Source organism: Carcharodon carcharias, chromosome 3, assembly GCF_017639515.1.
Source record: "Carcharodon carcharias isolate sCarCar2 chromosome 3, sCarCar2.pri, whole genome shotgun sequence".
Taxonomy (NCBI): domain Eukaryota; kingdom Metazoa; phylum Chordata; class Chondrichthyes; order Lamniformes; family Lamnidae; genus Carcharodon; species Carcharodon carcharias.
In genome coordinates, this window is record NC_054469.1 from 100,200,287 (window position 1) to 100,223,450 (window position 23,164).

At 42.6% G+C, this 23,164-nt stretch overlaps 1 protein-coding gene across 1 annotated transcript in view; it reads left to right on the top strand.

Annotated features, from left to right (window-relative positions):
- Window positions 1-20,962, top strand: part of LOC121276579 (band 4.1-like protein 4B) — a 222,466-nt gene extending 201,504 nt beyond the window's left edge. The window contains exons 14-16 of the mRNA XM_041185153.1: window positions 16,128-16,161; window positions 16,280-16,338; window positions 17,708-20,962. Coding sequence (XP_041041087.1) covers window positions 16,128-16,161; window positions 16,280-16,338; window positions 17,708-17,864 — 250 coding nt within the window. The 3' untranslated portion in view covers window positions 17,865-20,962. The remainder of the gene's footprint in view (window positions 1-16,127; window positions 16,162-16,279; window positions 16,339-17,707) is intronic.
- The last annotated feature ends 2,202 nt before the right edge of the window (window positions 20,963-23,164 follow it).

Genomic DNA, 23,164 nt, shown 5'->3' on the forward strand with positions numbered 1-23,164 from the left:
AAATTGAGAGAGTAAAACAAAGTAATTTTGACCAGTGGATATGGGCATTAAAGATAGAGACAACATATGCACCGCTAAGAGAAGTAATTCTGTTAGAAGAATTTAAAGATTCAATTCCTTCGGTAGTCAGAACTCATGTGGAGGAACAGAGTGTTAAAACGGTAAGACCAGCAGCAGAAATAGCTGATGATTATGAGTTAGTTCATAGACCTAAACGTTTTTTTCACCACCCTTTTAAATCAGAGCAGGATAGAAAGTGGGAAGGTGACGAGAAGGTGTAGATGGAAATTCCCAGCAAGTTTTTTCTCAGACTATAAGGGTGCTGAGGGTAGAGGCGACACTCAAATTGAGGTGTTTTCACTGTAATAAAGTTGGGCACACGAAGTCAGTGTGTTGGAAATTACAGAGAAAATCTGTTGGAATTTTTGGGATGCAGAAAAGTTCTAGAGGTAAAAGTACTGTGGGTTCTGAGGTTCATGCGCAGGAAAAGCCAGTGGTTTGTGTACAGGTAAAATAGGAAGAATCAGTGATGAGTAAAGAAGTAGGATTGCGCTCACAATTTACCCAAGGGAGTTCTGAGGAGCAGGTTGCAGAAATTATCAAAGATTTTGTATGTGAAAGGGAAGTCTTTCCATGTGAACAAGATGGAGTAGGTAAAGATATAAAAATTTTAAGAGACATAGTGGCTAGTCAATCCTTAATGTTGTGGGATAGTGATAGTATTGGAACAGGTGATATTAAGTGTGGTTCATGGAGATGCTAAACCTATTCCATTATGGAAAGTAACATTAAAGAGTAAGTGGAAAACAAGCGAGGCAGTTGTTGGAGTAGTGGAAAAATTACCCATTGCAGGAATTTAATTTATTTTAGGTAATGATATAGCTGGGTCCCAGATGTGGGTGATGCCTATGGTAGCTGAGAAGCCTGTAGAGGTGTTTTTAACAGAAGTATTGCAGAAAGAGCATCCTGGATTCTTTCCAGATTGTGTGATAACAAGATCACAGGCTCATAGGTTGAAACAGGAAGGAGAGGAAGTTAAAAGGCAGGGAGAAGGTGTAGAAATTCAATTAGCTGACACTGCCTTTGATAAGATTGTTCAGGAAGAAAGAAGGGAAGATAATGCAGCAGAGGTGTTTAGGTCAAGGTAGTTGGTAGAGTTACAGAAAAATGATCCACAAATAAAATGGTTATATCAGACAGCTTACTCAGAAACAGAGGCAGAATGTATTCCAGAATGTTATTACCTTAAGGGTAATGTGTTAATGAATAAGTGGCAGCCGTATCAAGCTTCAGCAGATGAAAGCTCGAGGGAAGCACATCAGATTATTATACCATTCGGATATAGAAAGGAGATCCTAAGAGTAGCTCATGGAATTCAAATGGGGGCACATTTAGGAATTAGAAAGATACAGGCAAAAATACAAAAACATTTTTATTGGCCTGGATTGTAGTGGAATTCTGTAGAACTTGTCATGCATGTCAGGTGATAGGGAAACCACAAGCAGTGATTAAACCGGCACTTCTAATTTCAATTCAAGCATTTGAAGAACCTTTTACTAGGGTCATGATTGATTGTGTAGGACCCCACCCTAAGACTAAAAGTAGAAATCAGTATTTACTGACAACAATGGATGTGCCTACAAGATTTCCTGAAGTGATACTTTTGACAGATATTAAAACAAAGAGGATTGTGGAAGAGTTGACTAAATTTTTTTACAAGATATGGTTTACCTAAAGAAATATAATCAGATCAGGGTTCAAATTTCATGTCACAGCTGTTTAAGGAAGTAATGAACAGTTTGGGGATAAAACAGTTTAAGTCAACAGCTTATCATCCTGAATCACAAGGGGCTTTGGAAAGATGGCATCAAGCATTAAAAATTATGATGAGAGCATATAGTCAGGACTATCCACAGGATTAGGATAGGGGAATTCCATTCTTGTTATTTGTTTTTAGGTATGCTCCTAATGCATCTACTGAATTTAGTCCTTTCGAATTAGTTTATGATCATGAGGTAAGGAGACCACTAAAATTGATTCATGAGAAAGTGGTGGGTCAAAATTTGGAAATCACTCTCCTGGATTATGTATCAAACTTCAGAGGAAGATTGGACAGAGCATGTGAGTTAGCTAGGGAACATTTAAAGATATCACAGCAAGTGAAGAAAGTCAAGGAAGATAGGAGAGCCATAGCTCGTAGTGTTGTTGCTGCTCGTTAACAGGAAAAAGGACCAAAAGGAGGTATTAGGGGTGGTAGAAATGAAGGATTCTGAAATTGGTTTACCTCTAATCAAATTGGTTAATGAGGGGGGTACTTGAAAAAAATAAATGTAATATTGAGTTACCTTCTAAACAAGTGTCAAAGTGATTAGGAGAAACTATGCAGTCACACAAAGCTATTTGTGGAAATAAACTGGGCAGGACATTTTAGCTACACATGATGTGAGTGTAGAAGTTTCATCTTCAATAAGGCAATATCCTTGTAGATTAAATCCAGTGAAGTTAACACTAGTACAGAAAGAAATTGAATTCATGCTTCAAAATGACATTATTGAGTCTAGTTGCAGTAACTGGAGTTCGCCTATTAAGATGCTACTGAAACCAGATGGAACATAAAGACTATGTGGACTATTGAAAGCTGAATGCAGTGACAAAAGTGGATTCATATCCTATATCATGGTTAGAAGATTGCACTGAGAAAGTGGAACAATCAAAATTTATCACAAAGATTGACTTGCTGAGAAGATATTAGCAAGTACCGTTATCGGAGAGAGCAAAGGAGATATTGGTTTTTGTGATGCCAGATGGACTGTACTTGTTTAAAGTCATGCCATTTGTATGAAAAATGCACCTGCAACATTTCAAAGACTGACAAACAAAATAATTGCAGGACTGAGCAATTGTGCTGTTTATATTGACAACTTGATAGTTTTCAGTCAAATGTGGGAGGAGCATTTACAGCATCTGGAAAAATGATTTACTCGATTACAAGGAGCTAATTTGGTGGTGAACTTGGCTAAAAGTGAATTTGCAAAAGTGCAAGATACATATCTAGGTCCAACCATTGGGCATGGTAAGGTGGCTCCAAGAGATGTGAAAGTCAAGGCTATCGTGGATTTCCATATGCTTACAACAAAACAAGAATTTTTGAGATTTCTGGGCTTGAGTGGGTTTTACCGGAGATTTGAGCCAAATTTTAGCAGTGTGGTTGCTCCATTGACTGACCTATTAAAGAAGAACAAGAAATTTAAATAGACACAGGAGTGTCAGAAGGCTTTGACAGTTTTAAAAACAGTATTGACTATGACACCAGTTTTGGCAGTACACAATTATGCCAAGCAATTTAAGCTGGCTATTGATGCAAGCGAAATAGGCACTGGGGCCGTACTGTTACAAGAGGATGAAACTGGAATTGAGAAACCGATAGGGTATTTTTCATGGAAGTTGAATATACAACAGATATTCAGTGAGCGAAAAGGAGACTCTGGGTCTGATGTTAGCGTTGCAGCATTTTGAGATTTACGTTGCAAACAATTAATCAGAAACAATTGTTTGTACACAACAATCCTTTAAAGTTTCTGGATAAATTTCAAGACCGAAGTGCAAGGCTATTCAGATGGAGTTTATTACTGCACATATTGAATCTATAGATTATACATGTGGCTGAATGAAAAAACCTAATTGTCAAGAGTTTAAAGTTCAAAAGGAAAATTGGACATTTAAAACCTGAATATTGGACTGAAATGACTTCTGTTGATACCAAGGATATTTGTATGTGTATATAGAGAGAGAGAGTTATATTAATGCATGCATCTGGCAATGTGATTGTGTGAGCATATGGATAAGTCTAGAGATAAGTATAGGAGGCAGTGTAAGATGGGTTAAGAAAATGAAGCTATCTTTTTAAATTATGGTGATTCATTTTCCTGTAAGGAGAGGGTGTCATGAAGGTATACTAATTGTCATAATATTATCGTGATTTATTGTAACATTCGGTTAATAATGGGGTCTGGATAGTTTTTGTGTGTATGTGTGGGAATTGGTTGAGTTGGAGACAGCTGGTCTGGAAGCTTTGACTCATCAAAAGAAGCTAGGTTTGAAATGCTAAATACGTAACCATGGCTGAAGATTTAGAATGTGAAGTGAGGAGAATTTGCATTTTTAGATAAATCAGGGTACTTTGAATTTCAAAGAGATGATAGGGTGTTACACCTAGCCAGAGAAGCTCGGCCAAGCAGTGTTACTGTTCCCAAAGGTTACTAATAATATTAGCACCATTCGTTGATTTATATTGAGAAAAGTAAAGTTCCAAAGGCATATGAGAACAATGGAATTTGCATTAAAAGGGAGAAACATTTATAAAGGGGAATGAGGCTATGTGTTGGAAGGCTTTGTAAGATCTACCAGAAATGTGAAAAGCCTCCAGTATTTGTGCATTAAGCTGCTGTCTACAGAAACCGAAGCTAAGAAAAGCCACTTTGGATTCTGCTGTCCAGGGTATTTTGTTGACTTGCCTGGATCTGTTTAAATCTATTTTTTTTAACCATTGCCTTAATGGGGGTGTAACTGGAAACCAGATTAATTAGGGGTTTTAGGAGTTATTATGGTAGTAATTTGTAGACCTATCTATGCACATAGGTTTAATATAGTTTTCTTTAAAAAAAAATCTCTGAAGTCTGAGTGGACATACTACTACTGAATTCAGGGCTCGCATCTCGAAATAAACACAAATTGCAAAACCGTTGTGTCCATGTGATCAAGTTTCCATTGTGAATTTGATTTACTTGGCACACATCATCTTCTCATCGTATCACATTTTGGGACATAAATCTATAATGAATGAAATAGAATTAATACACAAGGACTTGGAAAAAGACCCTGGTGTAATTGTTGGCTGGCAATGCAAAGTTAGGTGGGACAGTAAATTGTGAGGAGAATACAAAGAGGCTGCAAATAGATATAACCGATTGAGTGGTTGGGCAGCACGGTGGCAGATAAAGTATAATGTGTGGAAGTATGAAGCTATTCACTCTGCTAATAAGAATAGAAGAGCAGAATATTTTTTTCAAAGGCTTGAAACTTTTAAATGTTGATGGTCAGAGAGATTTGGATGCTCTTGCACAAGAAACACAAAGTTAGCATGTAGTTACGATCAGCAATTAGGAAGTCAAATTGAATGCTGACCTTCATTGCAAGGGGCTTAGAGTGCAAGAATAAAGAGGATTGCACAGGAACAGTCCATTCATTCCAAACATTCAATGCCTGTGTTTCTGCTCCACCCGAGCCTCCTACCATCCTTTCTCATCTATATCTACTACTGTAACCATCCATTTCCTTTTCCCTCAAATACCTGTCTAGCTTCCTTTTAAATGCATCAGTGTTATTTGTTTTAACCATTACCTGTGGTAGTGAGCTCCACATTCTCGTCACGCTTTAGGTAAAGAAGTGTCTTCTGAATTTCCTGTTGGACTTCTTGGTTACTCTTCTATATTGATGGCCTCTAGTTACGCCCTTCTCCACACAACTGGAAACATTGGGCAAAATTTTCCGAGCCTGCTGGCAGCGGGCGTGATAGGTGGCATGCACGGAAAATATGACCCAACCTGCTTCACAGCAGCATGAAGGCAGGTCACGATCATCCGCTCAGCCCGCCAATGAGGGGGCCGCATTTCCCGCCGTCAATCAGCGGGGAGCTAATTGTAATACATTAGCATATAATTTAAAGGCCATCCTGCCAGGGTCTTGGAACCCCGCCGTATCGTATGTCCACGTTGACGGGAAAGCACGGCGACGTGTTTCACAACAGCATGCAGGTGACGTGTACTTGGTAGCCTTCACTTTGGGGGAACTGAGGTGAGTGAGCAGCAGCGTTCTCCACAGCTCGCCCATAGTTTACAGGCCTTAGGGGTGTCGGGCAGGGGCAACTGATGCCTGGCCCCAGAGGTGACTGCTGAGGTGAGGGGATGATGTCTAGGGGCAAATGCTGGCCAGCCTCGGAGACGACTGCTGAGCGACATGGGGGCCAAGTGCTGCCCTGGAGCTGCATCCCACGCACAGGCAATCGAGGTTGGCAGGGGGAGCAGTGTAAGTGAGGAGAGTGGCCACGCATTAGGGACACTTGTATAAACTGACCATGCCTCTGCAACTAAGACAGATCAGGCGCAGCCACAGTGATATGATTGGGGTCAGGCTCCTAGCCTGCCCACCCATGCAAGCAACTCGGAGGCACCAAAGGGCCACCAAGTGCTCTGTACCTTACACCCCACCCCCCTGCCTCCCCCACCCCCTGGCACAGACTTCAAGTCCGACACCACTTTATTGGACTGTAGATCAGTTGGACTGCACATGTTGTATAATCTCTTCGCCAACACTGGCCTTTTAGCAGTCACTGCTGGAGGCGCTCACAGCCCTTTGCAATCTCAGCATCCTGGTTTGGACCAGTGTTCTCCATTTCCCAAATTGACAGGGCAGCCATGCAGCGCACTCATCTCTGACCATCCGAGGGGTGACCAGCACTCTCTGGGAAGCATTAAGGGGCGGTCACACAAGGCCAGGAAAGGTGCTAAGTACAGCCATGATAACCACGTCTCTCTCTTTCATGCTGCAGGAGGACCATGTCAGGATCATGGATCCTGGTGACCTAGCAGTATGCTTGATGGCCTACAGAGACTGTAGAAAATGGAGGAGAGAGTGACTGAGATGCCTGGCCATGCAAAGGCAGGAGCAGCAATCTCATGAAGAAGGAGCAACAGGGGCTCGTGCACACGCTGCATCGTCACCTAGCGACGCCCAGTGTCTATAGATGCTGCCTGCCATTCCTGCAGATGACTTAGAATCAGTGTCACCAATGACTGTGCATGTCTAGGGACCTTCTGGCTACACCTGCCACTTACTGCCGGACTTGGCACCAAAGGGACATGGAGGGCATCCACTGCCAGTGGCTGTGAAAGTGACCATGGAGCTCAATTTCTATGCCAGTGACTCCTTTCAGGGTTCCACAGGTGACTTCTGCGGGATTTCACAATCCGCCACCCACAAATGCATCATGAATGCCATCTTCTCCATGGCACACAACTTTCTGCAATACGCCCAGGACCGGGACAACCAGGATGCAAGGGCCATTGGATTTGCCTTGATCTCAGATTCCCACAGGTGCAGAGTGCAATTGACTGCACTTATGTGGTGCTCAGGTCTCCACCGCTGCACCCAGTGGACTTCATCAACCACAAGGGCTTCCATTCACTGAATGTGCAGTTGGTATGCAACCACCAGAAACGCGTCCTGCAGGTATGCGCATGGTTTCCAGGGAGTGTACACGATGCCTACATCCTGAGTTTCTCACAGATCCCTGCAGTCTTCCAGGGTCCACAGAGGCTGCAGGGGGGTTGGCTCCTTCTGAACAAGGGCTATCCGCAGAGGCCGTGGATGATGACACCCGTGTGGCGGCCTCAGACTGCAGCAGAGCGATGCTATAATGAGGCTCATGCAGCAGTTTGCAACTTGGTGGAGCAGACCATTGGGATGCTAAAGATGCGGTTCCAGTGCCTGGACCGGTCTGGTGGAGCCCTGCAATACAGTCCACAGAGGGTATCACGTATTATCATCATCTGCTGTGCCCTTTACAACTGGTCATTACAATGGGGTGAGGAGCTGGCTGAGGAGGAGTTGGAGGAGCTGCATGTCTCCTCTGATAAGGAGGATGCTGACAGGGATGAGAGTATGGCTGACTCCGTGAGCAGAAAGGGATAGCTGGAGTGAGATTGAGCTGCCCAGCTCCCCACTTGCATACACTGTTGGAGGCCAACTATGGCACCAGCAATGGAGTTAGGCCCACCCAGCTGTGCAGGAGTGAAGTCCTGGACCAAGGACTCCATGGCAACCGCCATCCTGCCGGTGTTGACCTCGGTGCATTGCAATGCAGGTGCTATCACATCAGCCTGAAGATGGATAGAGTCCTCCACCATGCCTTGCAACCTGAGGAGTGCAGCGGACATCCCTTACTGTTGTTCCCTAGCTTACCTTTGCAACTCCAGCAACTGTGACATGACCGAGTGCAGAGGCTCATCATCTGACTCAGATTCAGCAACATTCTGGCCTCTAGTAGTCCTCCAAGTGCTGGGGACCTGAGAAGTCCCTGCCTCCGCCTGCTGTGGATCAGAAAGTGCGATGTGCTCACCAGATTGCGATCCCAAGGCTACCCTGAAGCTAAGTCCCACGAGGTGTGTGTGTCTGCGCTGGTGAAGAGTGTGGGTGAGCGTTGTGACGGGACTTCAGGGAGGGTGCCTTAAGATTCCTCTTCAGAGGTTTCTTCGGAGCTTGATTGGAGGCCATTGGGTCATGGACTCTTTCGGCTGTTTGGCATATGTGCCTGCGGAAGCAAGGAGAGATAATTAGTGCATGGCAGTGGCCTGTGAAAGAGGACGGCATGGTTGTCTGATGGATGTTGCACTGCTGGATCCTCACTTGGTGGAGCAGCGCCAACCTCACCATCAGCACAGGACCGGTCCTGGTCATCACCGGCCAGCTAGATGGCTCTGTTTTCGAATTCTGTCAGAACTTTGATGTTCTGCATCCCTCCACCTTTCCCTGCTGTTGTGAGCCAGTGGATCGAGATGAACATGGATAGAAATGGGTGGAGTGTATCATGACTCCTGCCAGATGATAAGTATGCCTGGACTATGTGGGTGGCGAGTGGTCCCATGGGCAGGATGAGGACAATGACGGGGAGTGTGAAAGAGTGAATGGTGATGTCCCTTGAACTGGCAGTGAGTGAGGGCCCTGTGGATGTGTGATGGGTTTGAGAGTTTGAGAGTTGGGAGTGATGAAAAGAGTGGCTTACCCTGCTGGAACAGAGGAGATCATTCATTCTTTTGCAGCACTGAGTGGCTGTCCTCCTCTGCAGGGCGTTCACGCTGACCCCTGCTGTTACCGCCTCCCAAGCCGGGTTGGTAATATTACTACCCATCCTGTGGCCAGAGCGGTGGTAGAACAAATCCCTCGGGCCTCCATGGCATCCAGCAGTCACTCGAGGAACCCATCATTGAAGCAGGGTGCTACAGTCTTCTTGCCTTTGCTGGCCATGTCTCCCGGACAGCAATGGTGAGCTGGTGGCACTAAGTGCTTTGCTGCCGGCTGCCTTTTAAAGATGGCAGCTGGTGTGATGCAAGAGCGGTCAAAAGAGAGCCCGCCCACCATGGAAACGCTGTGTTTCCCGGGTATGCTTAAATAATGAGCCGGGCTCAGGAAGATACAGCGTGAAACTCCGCCATTTTCATCGGCGGGTAGGACTCCAATTTACCCGCCCACTACCGCACTTAGTGCAATCCTGGGAAAATTCCGCCCATTGTCTCTATATCCTCTCTATCAAAAATCTTCATAATTTTAAAGAGCTCTATTCAATCACCCATCAACGCTTTTTCAAAAGAGGAGTCCCAGCCTGTCAATCCTTTCACGATATAGATACCCACACATTTCTGCTTTCATCCTTGTAAACCTTCTCTGCACCTTCTACAATGCCTCTAAGTTGTCTTTATAATATGGTGATCAGAACTGCACACGGTACTCTAAGTGTGATCTAACCAAGGTCTGAAACATAGCATAACATCCCGACTTCTCAACTCTATCCCCTAGAAATAAAGCCTAGTGCTTGGTTTGCTTTTTTTTAATATGCCAACCAGTGGCACAGTTTTTGGTGACTGGTATATTTTTACTCCGGGATCCCTTTGCTCCTCTGCTCCACCTGGACTTACTTCTTCCAAGTAATAAGTGACCTCCCTGTTCCTCCTACCAAAATGTACTACATAGCACAGTAGGTGGAATTTTCCATTCTGGAATTGAAGTCTGGTGACGGGCGGGAAAGTCGACGGCTGAAAACGCACAATTTTCTGCTGTTCAGCTCATTAGTTATGCTTCCACAAGGGGCACAAGAATTCGCTTGCCCTGCTGTATCCTCATGAGGTCAAAGGTCCTGGCGCCATATTTAAAAGGCATCGGACAGATATTCACTCACTGCAGGCCCGTATTACTCCTCCAGAGTCCTTGCAGCCGCAGCTCATACTAGAGAAACTGGCAGATATGAGTCACCACATCCGAGACATATGAGGGTGCCTCCGGAATTGCCTTTCATTCATCTCTAGATAAGAGCATCACCCATGGTCGGGCCAATGCTCCCTGTTGCATTGGTCTGCGTTCACCAGCTTCTTGATCATCTAGAGGCCCCTCTGCCTCATGCTGCTCAGGCCCTTGCTCCACCTGGCAACGGGCCCCCTTTCTCCTCAGATGGACAAGAGCCATTGCCACGGCAGGGCTTCCTGCAGCCTGCATCAATGATGCCTCAGTAGATCTGTGAACAAATTGAAGTGATACATTTAGTTAGCATGCCCTTTACAGGTTTCCCTCCATCTCAAAACCAGCAGACCAGTCCTAACCTCTGTGCTTGGCCTCCGTCAAGACCCATAATATCCCCACCCTACGCCTTCCAAATAAGGAAAACATCCTGGAGGACCAGAGATGGGTGTTCCTCCCATTCATACATGTCTGCGTATGGAGACATTGCTCTTTGACCAGGGTGATGAGAGCCATGTGCAAGAAGCCTCCCTCTGACACTATTCCATTGTCTCCACTACCCTTGAGACTCCATAGAGAGACCATTGCCTTGGCAGCATAGAAAGACTAATTCCATGAGCCCTTGTCAGTCAAGACCATGCACCCAGGAGGATGCAGGTTTGGAGTCACGAGGGCCGCTGTCCACCAGCTCTGCCCCCTGGAGGCATCCACCTCCCTCTGTCCTTTCATCCCTGCTTCTGACTGCAGCAGATGGCAAATGACACAGATGGAGCGGCAGCTTCACACCTTTCTGGGATCTTGATGTTATGAGACCCATGAGTCGGGAACAAACCTGTTGCAATGCTGGCTTCACCATTAGAGAGGAGAACACAACTAAACGTGTTCGACATTAAGTTGTTTTAATTATTAGGGTGTTCCTTTAGTTGGCCACTTGTGCTGACCTTGAAATCCACTCACCCGAAGGACCCTGCTCCCTCTTTGAGGGATCTGACTGAGTTACTAACTGCGTGGTCAAGGTCAGTTTAGAAAAATGGTGAGCGTCACCTTTCAAGCTCGCTCCACCACCACCTACTCTTACCCCATTACCCTAAACCCACCCAATATCGCCATTCCTCTCCCCTCTGTCACCCTTGAACCTCCCCTGCCTTAACCACGGATCCGATCACTATCCACCTCCAAATGCCTTCCCTTCCTTCAGAGTCAACACCTGCTACCATCCCCATGCCCACCTTGACCCTGCCAACTGCACCCCCACTGAGTTATTTGAGTCCCTCTCCGTGCCCTCTCCTCCCCTCACCACATCCCCCAATCAGACCTTCACCTACCAGACTCTCATCCTAGACCTGCCACCATACCACATCCCACTCCCCCCTCTGATCGTGACTGTTCCCTCCTATCACCAGTACGCTGAATTAACCCCCAGGACCCCAATGTCGACAGCAGCGACTCTGCTCTCCAAGACATTTCCCACCCTCCCCCTGCCTTCCCCATGCACTCTTTCCCCATGCCACCCCCCACCCCCCCACTTTCCCAGACACTCTTCACTCTTGTCCCCAGTAAGCCTACCTCCCCTATCCAGCCTTTAATCCACCCGTCCACCCTACACGCCACCGCCCACCTCCAGCCTTCGTGTGCCTCCTGTTTCCATCCTTGGCACTCAAGTGAAGTTACACAAGGTCTCCAAGAAGGCGAAAGCAAATCTAGTTACCTCAGAGTCGCGGAAGAGGTGGAGCTCGCCAGATGCATGCCACTTTTATATACAGCCGTAAAACTGAATGTTCTAAAATTCTTGCTGACAGGGAACTTAATTTGGAGGACAAAACTTAATTCTGGCAGGGTGGCCTTTTAATTAGCATTGCCAATGAATGTAAATAGGATTCCCGACATTGTTCATCGGGAAACTCGGCCTGCCTTTAACCTGCCAGAAAAGTTGTATGCACAAAATTCGGAACTAATTTTCCACCAGCATGAAATTGACTTTTTCAATGACGCCAAATTAAGTGTGCCTGCTGTAATCAGGAAACATGTTGTGGACACACACGGTCCATAACTTCAGTACCTCGCTGATCCGCAGATCACATTATGAGGAAGGCCTGGAAAGAACTTGCCTGCCACGAATCCCGCTGCTGGTGGCAGCAGAAAGTTGCACCTGGTAGGTCAGCAGGCGCTGAACTCAGCAGCCCAGCTGCCTTATGTAAGTAAAGTTAAGGGTCAATTGAGCTTGATGGAGGAGCCCAGCATATGAGTGCAAAAGATAAGGCTGAAGCATTCGCAAAAATCTTTAGCCAGAAGTGCCGAGTGGATGATCCATCTCAGCCTCCATCGGAGATCCCCAGCAACACAGATGCCAGCCTTCAGCCAATTTGATTCACTCTACATGATATCAAGAAAGGGCTGAAGGCACTGGATACTGCCAAGGCTATGGGCCCTGACAATATTCTGGCAATGGTACTGAAGACTTGTGCTCCAGAACTTGCTACGCCCCTAGCCAAGCTATTCCAGTACAGCTACAACACTGGCATCTACCTGGCTATGTGTAAAATTGCCCAGCTACGTCCTGTACACAAAAAGCAGGACAAACCCAACCCGCCTAATTTCCGCCCTATCAATCTACTCTCAATCATCAGTAAAATAATGGAAGGGGTCATCAACACTGCTATCAAGCGGCACTTGCTGAGCAATAACCTGCTCAGTGATACCCAGTTTGGATTCTGCCAGAGCCACTCAGCTCCTGACCTCATTACAGCCTTGGTTTAAATATGAACAAAAGAGCTGAACTCCCGAGATGAGGTGAAAGTGACTGCCCTTGACATGAAGGCCACATTTGACTGAATGTGCATCAAGGAGCCCAAGCAAAACTGGAGTCAATGGGAATCAGTGGAAAACTCCCCGCTAGTTGGAGTCATACCTAGCACAAAGGAAGGTAGTTGTGGTTGTTGGAGGTCAATCCTCTCAGCTCCAGGACATCACTCTTGGAGCTCCTCAGGGTAGTATCCTTGGCCCAAACATCGTCAGCTGCTTCATCAATGACCTTCCTTCCATCATAAGGTCAGAAGTGGGGATGTTTGCTGATGATTGCACAATGTTCAGCACCATTCGCAACTCCTCAGATACCGAAGCAGTCCGTATCCAAATGCAGCAAGATATGGACAATATCCAGGCTTGGGCTGACAAGTGGTAAGTAACATTCACACCACACAAGTATCGGGCTATGACCATCTCCAACAAGAGAGAATCCAACCATCGCCCCTTGATGTTCAACGGCATTACCATCACTGAACCCCCCCCACTATCAATATCCTGGGGGTTACCATTGACCATAAACTGAATTGGACTAGCCATATAAATACTGTGACTACAAGAGCAGGTCAGAGGTTAGGAATCGTGCGACAAGCAACTCACCTCCTGACTACACAAGGCCTGTCCACCATTTACAAGGCACAAGTCAGGAGTGTGATGGAATACTCTCCACTTGCATGGATGAGTTCAGCTCCCACAACACTCAAGAAGCTTCACACTGTCCAGGACAAAGCAGCCCACTTGATTGGCATCACATCCATAAACATTCACTCCCTCAACCACTGCAGCAGTAGTGTGTACCGTCTACAAGATCCACTGCAGGAATTCACCAAGGCTCCTTCAACAGCACCTTGCACACCCTTTCCCCACACCATCTGGAAGGACAAGGGCAGCAGATACATGAGAATACCACCAGCTGGAAGATCCCCCCCAAGTCACTCACCATCCTGACTTGGAAATATGTCACCGTTCCTTCACTGTCGCTGGGTCAAAATCCTGGAACTCCCGCCCTAACAGCACTGTGGGTGTACCTACACCACATGGACTGCAGCAGTTCAAGAAGGCAGTTCACGCAGCTCACCATCACCATCTCAAGGGCAACTAGGGATGGACTATAAATGCTGGCCCAGCTAGCGAAGCCCACATCCTGAGAATGATTTTTTTAAAATTCTGTTCATAATTTGCTGATAGCTTCATTCCCTTTTTCTTACTGTCAATATGTTATTCTGAATAAGTACAGCTACTCCACCTCCCCATTTTCCTTCTCTATCTTTTCTAAATATATTACACTTATATTTAGGGGAGGTGGTATCATAGTGGTAATGTCACTGGACTAGTAATCCAGAGGCCCAGGTTAATGCTGTGGTGACACTGATTCAAATCCCACCATGGCAGCTGGTGGAATTTAAATTCAATTAATAAAAACAATCTGGAATTAAAAAAGCTAGTCTCAGTAATAGTGACCATCAAACCATTGTTGGTTGTCATAAAAACCTATCTGATTCACGAATGTCCTTTAGGGAAGGAAACTTACCATCCTTACCTTGTCTGGCCAACATACCACTCCAGGCCTACAGCAATATGGTTGACTCTTAACTGACCTCTGAAATGGCCTAGCAAGCCACTCAGTTCAAGGGCAATTAGGTGTGGGCAACAAATGCTGGCCTTGCCAGTGACACCCACATCCCGTGAAAGATTAAGGGGGAAAAAAACCATGATGTTTAATTTCCCAGCCCTGATTTTTCTGCAGCCATGTCTCAGTAATTCCTACTATATCTGGTTCCTCCCAATGCACGATTGCCTCCAGCTCCAGTTTTATCACAGACACTGTGTGCATCTTTGTACAGGTATTTTGACCCATTTTTAATAGGATTTCCTCTAACGTTATGTTTAATCACCTTTTTAGACTGCTGTTCTATATCTCTATTTATTCACTTCCATCAATGTCCTCCCTTACTTTATTCTTTCCAATATTGTCCTTCCCTGTTTTGTTTATATGTAGGCTGCTTACATATCTTGTAGATTGTGTAGGGCTTTGGTGAGAGCACACTCAGAATACTGTGCACAGTTTTGATCTTCATATCTAGGAAAGGATATACTTGCCTTGGAGGCAGTACAGCAAAGGATCACAAGATTGGTTCCTGACTTGAGAAGGTTGTCCTATGATGAGGCGCTGAGTAAATTTAGCCTGTACTGTCTGTTTAGAAGAATGATAGGTGACTTCATTGAAATGTACATGATTCTGAAGAGACTTGACAAGATAGACACTAAGAGGTTGCTTCCCCTGGCTGAGGCACGTAGAATATGGGGGCACTGTGTTAGGATAAGGATTCGCTTATTTAAGCTTGAGATGAAGAGAAGTTTCTTCATTTGGAATTTTTGTGAATTTTTGGAATTGTCTATCCTAGAGTGTTGCGGATGCCCCTTTATTATTCAAGGTGGGGATAGGTGGAATTTTGATCTCTCAGCGATCAAGGGGCATGGAGAGTGAGTGGGCGGGAAGTGGAGCTGAGTCAGAAAATCAGTTGTGATCATATGAGCAGGCTTGAGGAGTGATAAGATCTACTCTTATTTTTTTATTTACCATGTCTAAAGCAAGTGGTAAAGTAATTTAAAAGCTAATATATAGCTAGAATGTAAACTCAGTGCATCAGAATAGAAGTTAATCTAAGGCTTTGCAATGTCTCGGTAATCTATGCTTGAATATTGTGCTAGTTTGGTCAACATGCCACAAGAGCCACATACTTATATCAGAAGGTTACAGAAAAGAACAGCAAGACTGATTCTAAGGAGTTATAGTTGCGTAAAGAATAGAGCGACTTAAACTTTAAAATCTAAAAATAAGGCTTTCACTCCCTCTGGTAAAGTCAGATTATTATGCCAACATAGCTGATAAAGAAAAGAAAAAAGGTATTGAAAAGCACACAAGTATTTAAAGCTCCTATATTGAGCCACATATTTGACAGAAAAGGTTATTTGCAGTCTATTTGCATTTTATCTATTATTTTACTGATTTTAAATTAAGTAATAAATATTTTTTAAAAAGTAAACATCAGGAATGCATGGAAATGTTATTGTTTTTTGTGTCACTGAATCCTGATGTGGACTCCATTAAACCTGAAACAATACATTGTTTCTTTTCAAGATATGCTGTATATTTCCAGCAATTTCTATCTTTTCTTTCAAATGATGAGAATTTGTTTTATTTTCATGCTTTTAATGATTTAACCTGTTTTCTTTTTCCTTTTGTCTCTTCTTGACAGTTCACAGAACAATGCAGGAATTTGTGGATACCAGGTAAAAATATTGTTATTGAATGATGAGTAAATATGATACTCTAAAGACTAATGCAACTGCAAATAATACTGGCAATCAGGAAACGCTAGTAATTGTTGTCGTGGATATCTGTTTTTAGACTCCATATATGTGCAACATTCCCCCTGTACAGCAACACTGGCATTCCAGCAATGTAAGGTAAGCAGGTTCTACATCTTAAAAATTATTTGGTAAAGTTGTTGGATTTTAATTTTATCAATAGCTTATCAATAGCCAGGCCATCAGTTGGATCAGCTGCTTGGGTGTACAATTATTTATGATGTGTATGAATTATTTTAAATGAACTGAACTGATGGTTAAAAATTATCAAATTTGGAAAAGCATGATACATATTTTCTCAAGTGACAGGCGGGGACCAGAGCAACGTTTGACCTGGATTTCATATCTTATTGGATTGAAATAATAATACTTACTGAATTATCAGTCCTTCCATCTGCCAGTATTAAATATATTGCACACCAAAGAACAGCTGTAATAAATTGAATAAGTGCCATTTAAAGATAATTAGACCAAGCCTTTCTTTTTTGCTGAGAGTCAAACTACTGAATGTGATTTACTGATGGATTGTTTTAATTTAATGCAATAAAATTATTTCATTTCCGCCTATTCCTTTTTTGAAAAGAACAAAATCTGACATTTCTGTTGCTGGGAATTATCTCTGCTGTATTGCTATTCACAATCACGTGGTGGAGGGCAATTTCTGTGGTCTGTTACTAGAAGCTGATTGGTGGAGGGAAATATTTGTTGGGAGAGTATCTTCATTCAATTTTACAACCATCCTTCCTAATGGCTCAATTACAGTGTGTGTATGTTAATTTTAGTGTTACTGGATTGCCTTGCCAAACATGGCAAGCTTGATATTTAAATCAAATATCTTTCTATTGTTTATCAGTTTTCAACTCTTGATCTTGGAGCTAACCAAGGTCTACAAAACTATACTGAATAGAGGGGATGTGATACAGTAGTTGTCTTTGGAGCCTTTTGAATAATTTATCAGATTTTGAAGAATAAAAATGTGTTCAAAGGAAGCACTGTGTGTGGAATTTATGGGAGTTTCAAGCCTTTGGGAAGGAATGTTCTTTATAAGCTAAATTCTGCATGTCCCTGCATGTCCTGGGAACTTATTTTGTCGAGCTCTATAATAACAACTTCATTATACAAATTCCTCAATGCATGACATTGTAACCTTGTGCCTTGCGACTTTCCTTTGGACTGATTTGGTAGCAATGGTAAAAGCTATACCAAAAGTGTTGTTGAAATCATAGAAGTTACATTTTGACCATCATTCCCATTTTATGTATTCCTGTCTTCTATCTTTCTCGGTCTGTCTCTCCCTTCCCATCCTCTCTCTCTCTCTCTCTCTTTCTCTTTCTCTCTCTCTCTCTCTCTCTCTCTCCACCCCCACTATGCATGCCATTTACAGTTTTTCAGTAACCATGACTTGATATCCATTTATATGTTGTGTAAAGTCTCATCTCACTAACTCCTCACTGTGCACATGGTACAGGCCATCGCCCCATGATGACAGGCACAAATATTACAACCGGACACCATCGCAGGAAGGAAATGGCAGAAACGCAAGATATGTTCGAGAGCAGAATATGAAGAACATGGGAGGCAGGAAGCATAGTGTTGACCAAGATAAACTCATGACTACACTTTGAAAAAATGGCAATATGTTCATCCCACCCTATGATTTTGAACCCCCTTCCATTCATGTTGCAACCAGAATTGTCTTGTGAAGAAAAAATACTAAAAGGGGAGAAAAACTGGGAAACTGCATTTTTTAAGCTTTATGTACAATTTTCTCTAGCCATCTCTGCATGCTTTAAAGATGCCAATCACTTTGGTGTATTACATCGCAATTTTTCAGTATTTCTATGAAACATTTACAAGACAAAATTAGGCATCCTGGGTTTTGTTTGATACACCATACAAGACTAACAGATTGTTTTTCACTATGTAGTAATGGCAGATCTCCTGGAAAAGAAATTTTTGACCAGGAAAAGTAATTGCCAAAGTTGAGACATTCTTGAAGTGATGAGAGCTTACACTTATTGTAAAATCTGATCATGGTACAGGGGTTGTGTTAGTGGGTTCAAATTGTTATACAAATAGTGATTAGAGTATCCAGATGTACTTTTGTCAAGTTTTCTGCCTTGTTTCTGGAAGATTTTATCTGAAGGTGCACGTTGAGAGCTCAGTATCTGTTGCTCTGTCACTGCTCTGTAAATAGATGGATCAGAAAGCATATGTTGTGGCAAAATGGTGTAAGCTGTGTCTTGCTGCAAACTTTTTGTTACTAGAAATCATTCAGTTTTTTCTGATTAATGCTGAATTAAGGCTGTGTTACATTAGTCAAATTGTCTTTAGAAAGTTTCTTTTTATACATTTTATATATCCTATTTTCCACTCCATTCTTCCATTCTTCTGAGGCCTCGATGTGTCATGCACCACACTCCTATCAGGAAGTCAGATGGGTGGAACTTGCAGTTCAGCTCTCTACCAGTACCACTTTGCCACCAGCTGGCAGTAGATGCACTAAAGAAGATCCAGGATGACTTAAAATATGTTAAAAAAAAAAAACAGGCTCCTCAATGGTTCCAAGGACAAATGTGTCTGAGTGGTAGTAATAAGCCATACAGACCAGGAAGTTTCCAAATTCAATCTGTGTTGAGTAAGCAGATTTCAGCCTAAGGTATTGAGGGAGCACTATACTTAGCCCCAACACACCGCCCCCCCCCCCCTCCACCGCCTTAGCAATTCCCATTAATGCTCATTATACATTGACCTTTGCTAAAAGCATGGGTGACAACATAATCAAGCTCATCTGTGATAACTCCTTCCATTTCTTGTCGATATCTGCTGTATTGACTGACATGAAGGTTAGCCACTTGGGCAATTGCTCAGGTGTTGGCTTATGTGAAACTATGCTGACGTCACTTTCAGGAAGAGAGAATAGAAAAGGGAAGAATATTGGGAGAAGTGGGGAAAAAACAATATCTATGCAAGAAAGCAAGCTATTGTGTTTCTTATTGAAACAGTGGGATTGGAGGCTGACTATATGGAGAATTGATGTTGGGAACCTGTACGTTAGTACTCAATCACACAGTGGTTTGGAAATGCAGTGTGTTATGCTGCTTTGATTAAAACTTACTTTAACAAATAACTTGAAAACTAAAAGTCATGACATCAGGCCAGCTGTTGTGAGTGTAATCTAGTACTAATCATATGCCTGATACAAATTACCTTTCAGTTCTTTCCTAGAAGAAACAAGCACTGAGTTATATTTTTAATCTTTTAAAGCTCATTAATTTTGATGTGAACCTGTTGCTGAATGCACATTTGATGAATAAGTTTTTATTTTTTTCTGGTGGCTTAAGATATCTTGTTTATTTTGTTGCAATCATCAAGTAGAATATTCAAGAGGAATCAGTTGGCACTTGCATCCCCTCTAGGACCTAGTTTAATTATGTTATCAGCTGCCTTCATACTTGCTGAAGCTTATAGGAATTGCTCAAAACAAAAAAATTGGGTAAGCTGATTTGCTAAGAGCATGATCTCTATTAACATCAAGTGATTTTAGTGCAACAGGCAAAATAAGTCCATTTCTTTTTAAAAGGAAGCATTTCGCAAGCCTTTTAATTTGTCTTTGGGGGTGTTTATACCACCTTAAAGGAAACCTTCAGACAAACTGCTATGAATGCTTGTTATGGAAACTTCTCTGTAATATGTCATCTTGAGTCATTTCTCAAAACCTTTAAATAAAATTTTCTTCCCTTCCATCCCTACAAGACAAGTCCTGTGCTACATGATGACTATTTGGTGAACAAATTAAATGAACATTATTTCTTACCCATCACTTAGTAACGGTCAAACCTTTATAATCTGTGATGCTTTGAATTGAGACAGTGTGGCAAAACAATCTTGTGTTCTGTTAGTCAACCTGCAGTATGTAAAAAGGTGTAAAAAAATTATGGTAAAAAGTAAACAACTTGTAATTTTGCTGCAGGAAGTTAATATGTTTTATCCTGACCAGCATTCTCAATTTGCTATTGAAAGTGAAGTAAATTTTTCACCCTCCCCCCCAGCACAGAAAGTTAATTAAGCGAGATCCAATAGCAGTGCCTATTGTGTGCATGTGGCACAAGTTGTGGATCAGCACCGTGAGTGTGGGGTTTTTTGTCCTCTCCCTTGCACTTTTTTGTATTTAGAATAATATTACATAACCTAATATTCACCTAAGCTTATGGCCATTAAGCCAGCTGAGATTACATTGACTCTTATGTAATTGCCTTTTCCCTCCCCAATAAAGCACCCTTTTTCTCTCCAAGACTTAAACAAACTGAAGAGGAAGTGAACCTAGCCATTTGTAAAATTGTTAATTTTAACTCCTGTATGGAACTTTTTAAATATCCAAATCATCAATTTGTGGGCAATTTTATCAAAATTGTACTATAATACTCATAACTATGACCTTATTCTATATTTAACTATAGTTTATTGTATGGGCTGGGCAGAAGCATCTTAGGAATTGCTCTGAACATGTCTTCTGGGCTTTTATGATTTGTTTCTGCTGGGTATTGATGATAGTGAGTCATTGATAATTATGTAACTGCTGCATAGGTCCTTGAATTGGTTGCTGTATAAGATTTTGGAAGAGTTTATTTTTTTAAATAGGTATTTCATATAAATGTGAACTTAGACATAGAGAGCAAGAAAATGTATGTGTATGCCTAGCAATTAAAATACATGAATTTTGTGTGGTGGTGAAGTGGTGATGTTGAGGTGTGTAGTTGATGATCTCAATGTGATCAAAACCATCTGAAAATTTCAGTAGGCATTCATCCAAAATTCCAGACAAATTGTTTAACATGTACGTGACTAAAACATACTGGTGATATGTCATTTTGAGTATAAACAAGTCCTCCAGAGCACTGTTCTTTTGCCCTTCATTTCCATTCCCACAAACAGTTTTCCGTCTATGCTGCATAATGGCCATTCTATGAGTGATTAACTTGCAGTTTCTTTTCTAATAGCATCACCGATGAAGATCAAAACATTTGCCCCTCTGGTTCTTATCTTTCCCTGGCCCCTAAATACACCCCCAAAAATTTCACAGAATAACTTATTTGGGTGTTCCCTCCTTACTAAAGATAAGCATACCAAAAATAGTCACTCAGCTCGTTCACATCTAGGTTATGAAATATGGTGAGAATTGCATGTTTTAAAACTGTCCAGTTTTATTTTAATTAAAAACTGCAATGTAAGATTCAACTGGCAGATTCCTATGGGTGGTTGGAGGATAGGTGGGTGATGGTGGTTTTGCCATGGTATGCTTCTTTAAATTTTAAATTTGCTCCCTAGTCTTCTAATGCATTTACATATTTCTACCTCTGATTCTTCCAAACAGTAAGCCAAGAAAACTGCTAGCTATCTGAAATCAGTCTCTTCTCTATTTTGAGGCTCGTTTCCAAGTACATTCATGTCCCCTATAAGTGTTTTGACAACCTGTCGTTATCAGACCAGGAGAGAACAGAAACCATGAGGGCATTAAAAGTAAAAGTGGGGAAAGGGTTGATCAGATAGTCAGATTAAGCAGCAGAGGAAAATTTCCATACCGTAGTCATTCTGAAATACTTAAACCAAAGTTCAAACACTAACTGTTGTGCAGTGCCACTCAGCATTGAAGTGACATTAAATGAATCTTACAGTTAAAACTTGGGAATTTAAATGGATAGAAAAAATTAAGAACAATATGTCTACTCATTCATGTAAACAACATTAATTATCTAAAACTTGTCCACTGAATGCATGTTGCACATTAATATTGACCCATGCATAATGCAAGAGGTGCGATGATAGTTCTTGGAATTTTGAGAATTTTCTTTTAAATTGTCTTGTTTTTAGGATAAGTTAAATTTCTCCATGCATCAGAAAAGTTGAAAATTCTTATTTCTGAATATAATTATGCAATATACTACCGCAATTACAACAGCTGTTGCTATTACCAGCAACACTACAATATTCTTTTGCACAGATCTTAAACTTTGTTCTTTGAACTTTAAATTTGGCATTGAAGTTGGGCCAACATCCTGGCCTGTGGATACACTTGCTGGCAAGCCTCATTACCAACACAGGTGACCAACTTCCTGCAGGTAGGGAAGGCCAGAAAGTGTCTGGGAGTGGGGTCGGGGGGGGGAAGGGAAGGGGAAGGTTAGGGAGAAAAAAATGGAGTGTCTCTTACAGGATGAGACTTTTATCACAGCTAGGTGAAAATGAACAATTTATATTGAAAGTTCAATTCTCCCTCATTTTTTTATTGCACTTCAAGTACTGCAAATGAAAGAACAGACGTTTACTTTTATCTATTTTGAACATGCACAGAATTCCTGAAGGATACCACCTAATTTTAGGCAAATGGGGGCAGAATCCTTTATGCTGGTCTCTGACCACCTGAACTTTTGCCATCATTTCAGACAGGTAACAAAGATGCGCACCTTATCATCACTATCTTACGTTTTGTTCAGCAACAGTGATGCGTGTACAGAACAGGGTATTCAGTGTTGCTAATCTGTAAAAAGACAATTTTTTTAGGGGATGGCGTGTACTTTAAAAGGATTTGCAGCAAGGTTTGTTCCTCAGCTGATTTGGATTTTTTTTTATGCTTTCATTTCATTGCTGACATCTGCTTCATGATCCACCTTAGCCCCTGTTCTCTTGGACTTCCCATCCAGTTGCAAAGAAGGCACAACAGCCCGGATCTTCCACACAGTCGTAACCACAGATTGCCACTATAGCTGTATTTTTTGCACCCCAACGCAGCTCCACATTTCTGGCCAGGTCTTATGAGCCTGGCTGCTCCAGAAATGCGGAGTATGCAATCCATCGGAGAACTCTGTTGCAGCAGAGTATCGTTGGGGCGGGGGGGGGGGGGCAGGGTGGGGCGGCGTTGTGTGTGATT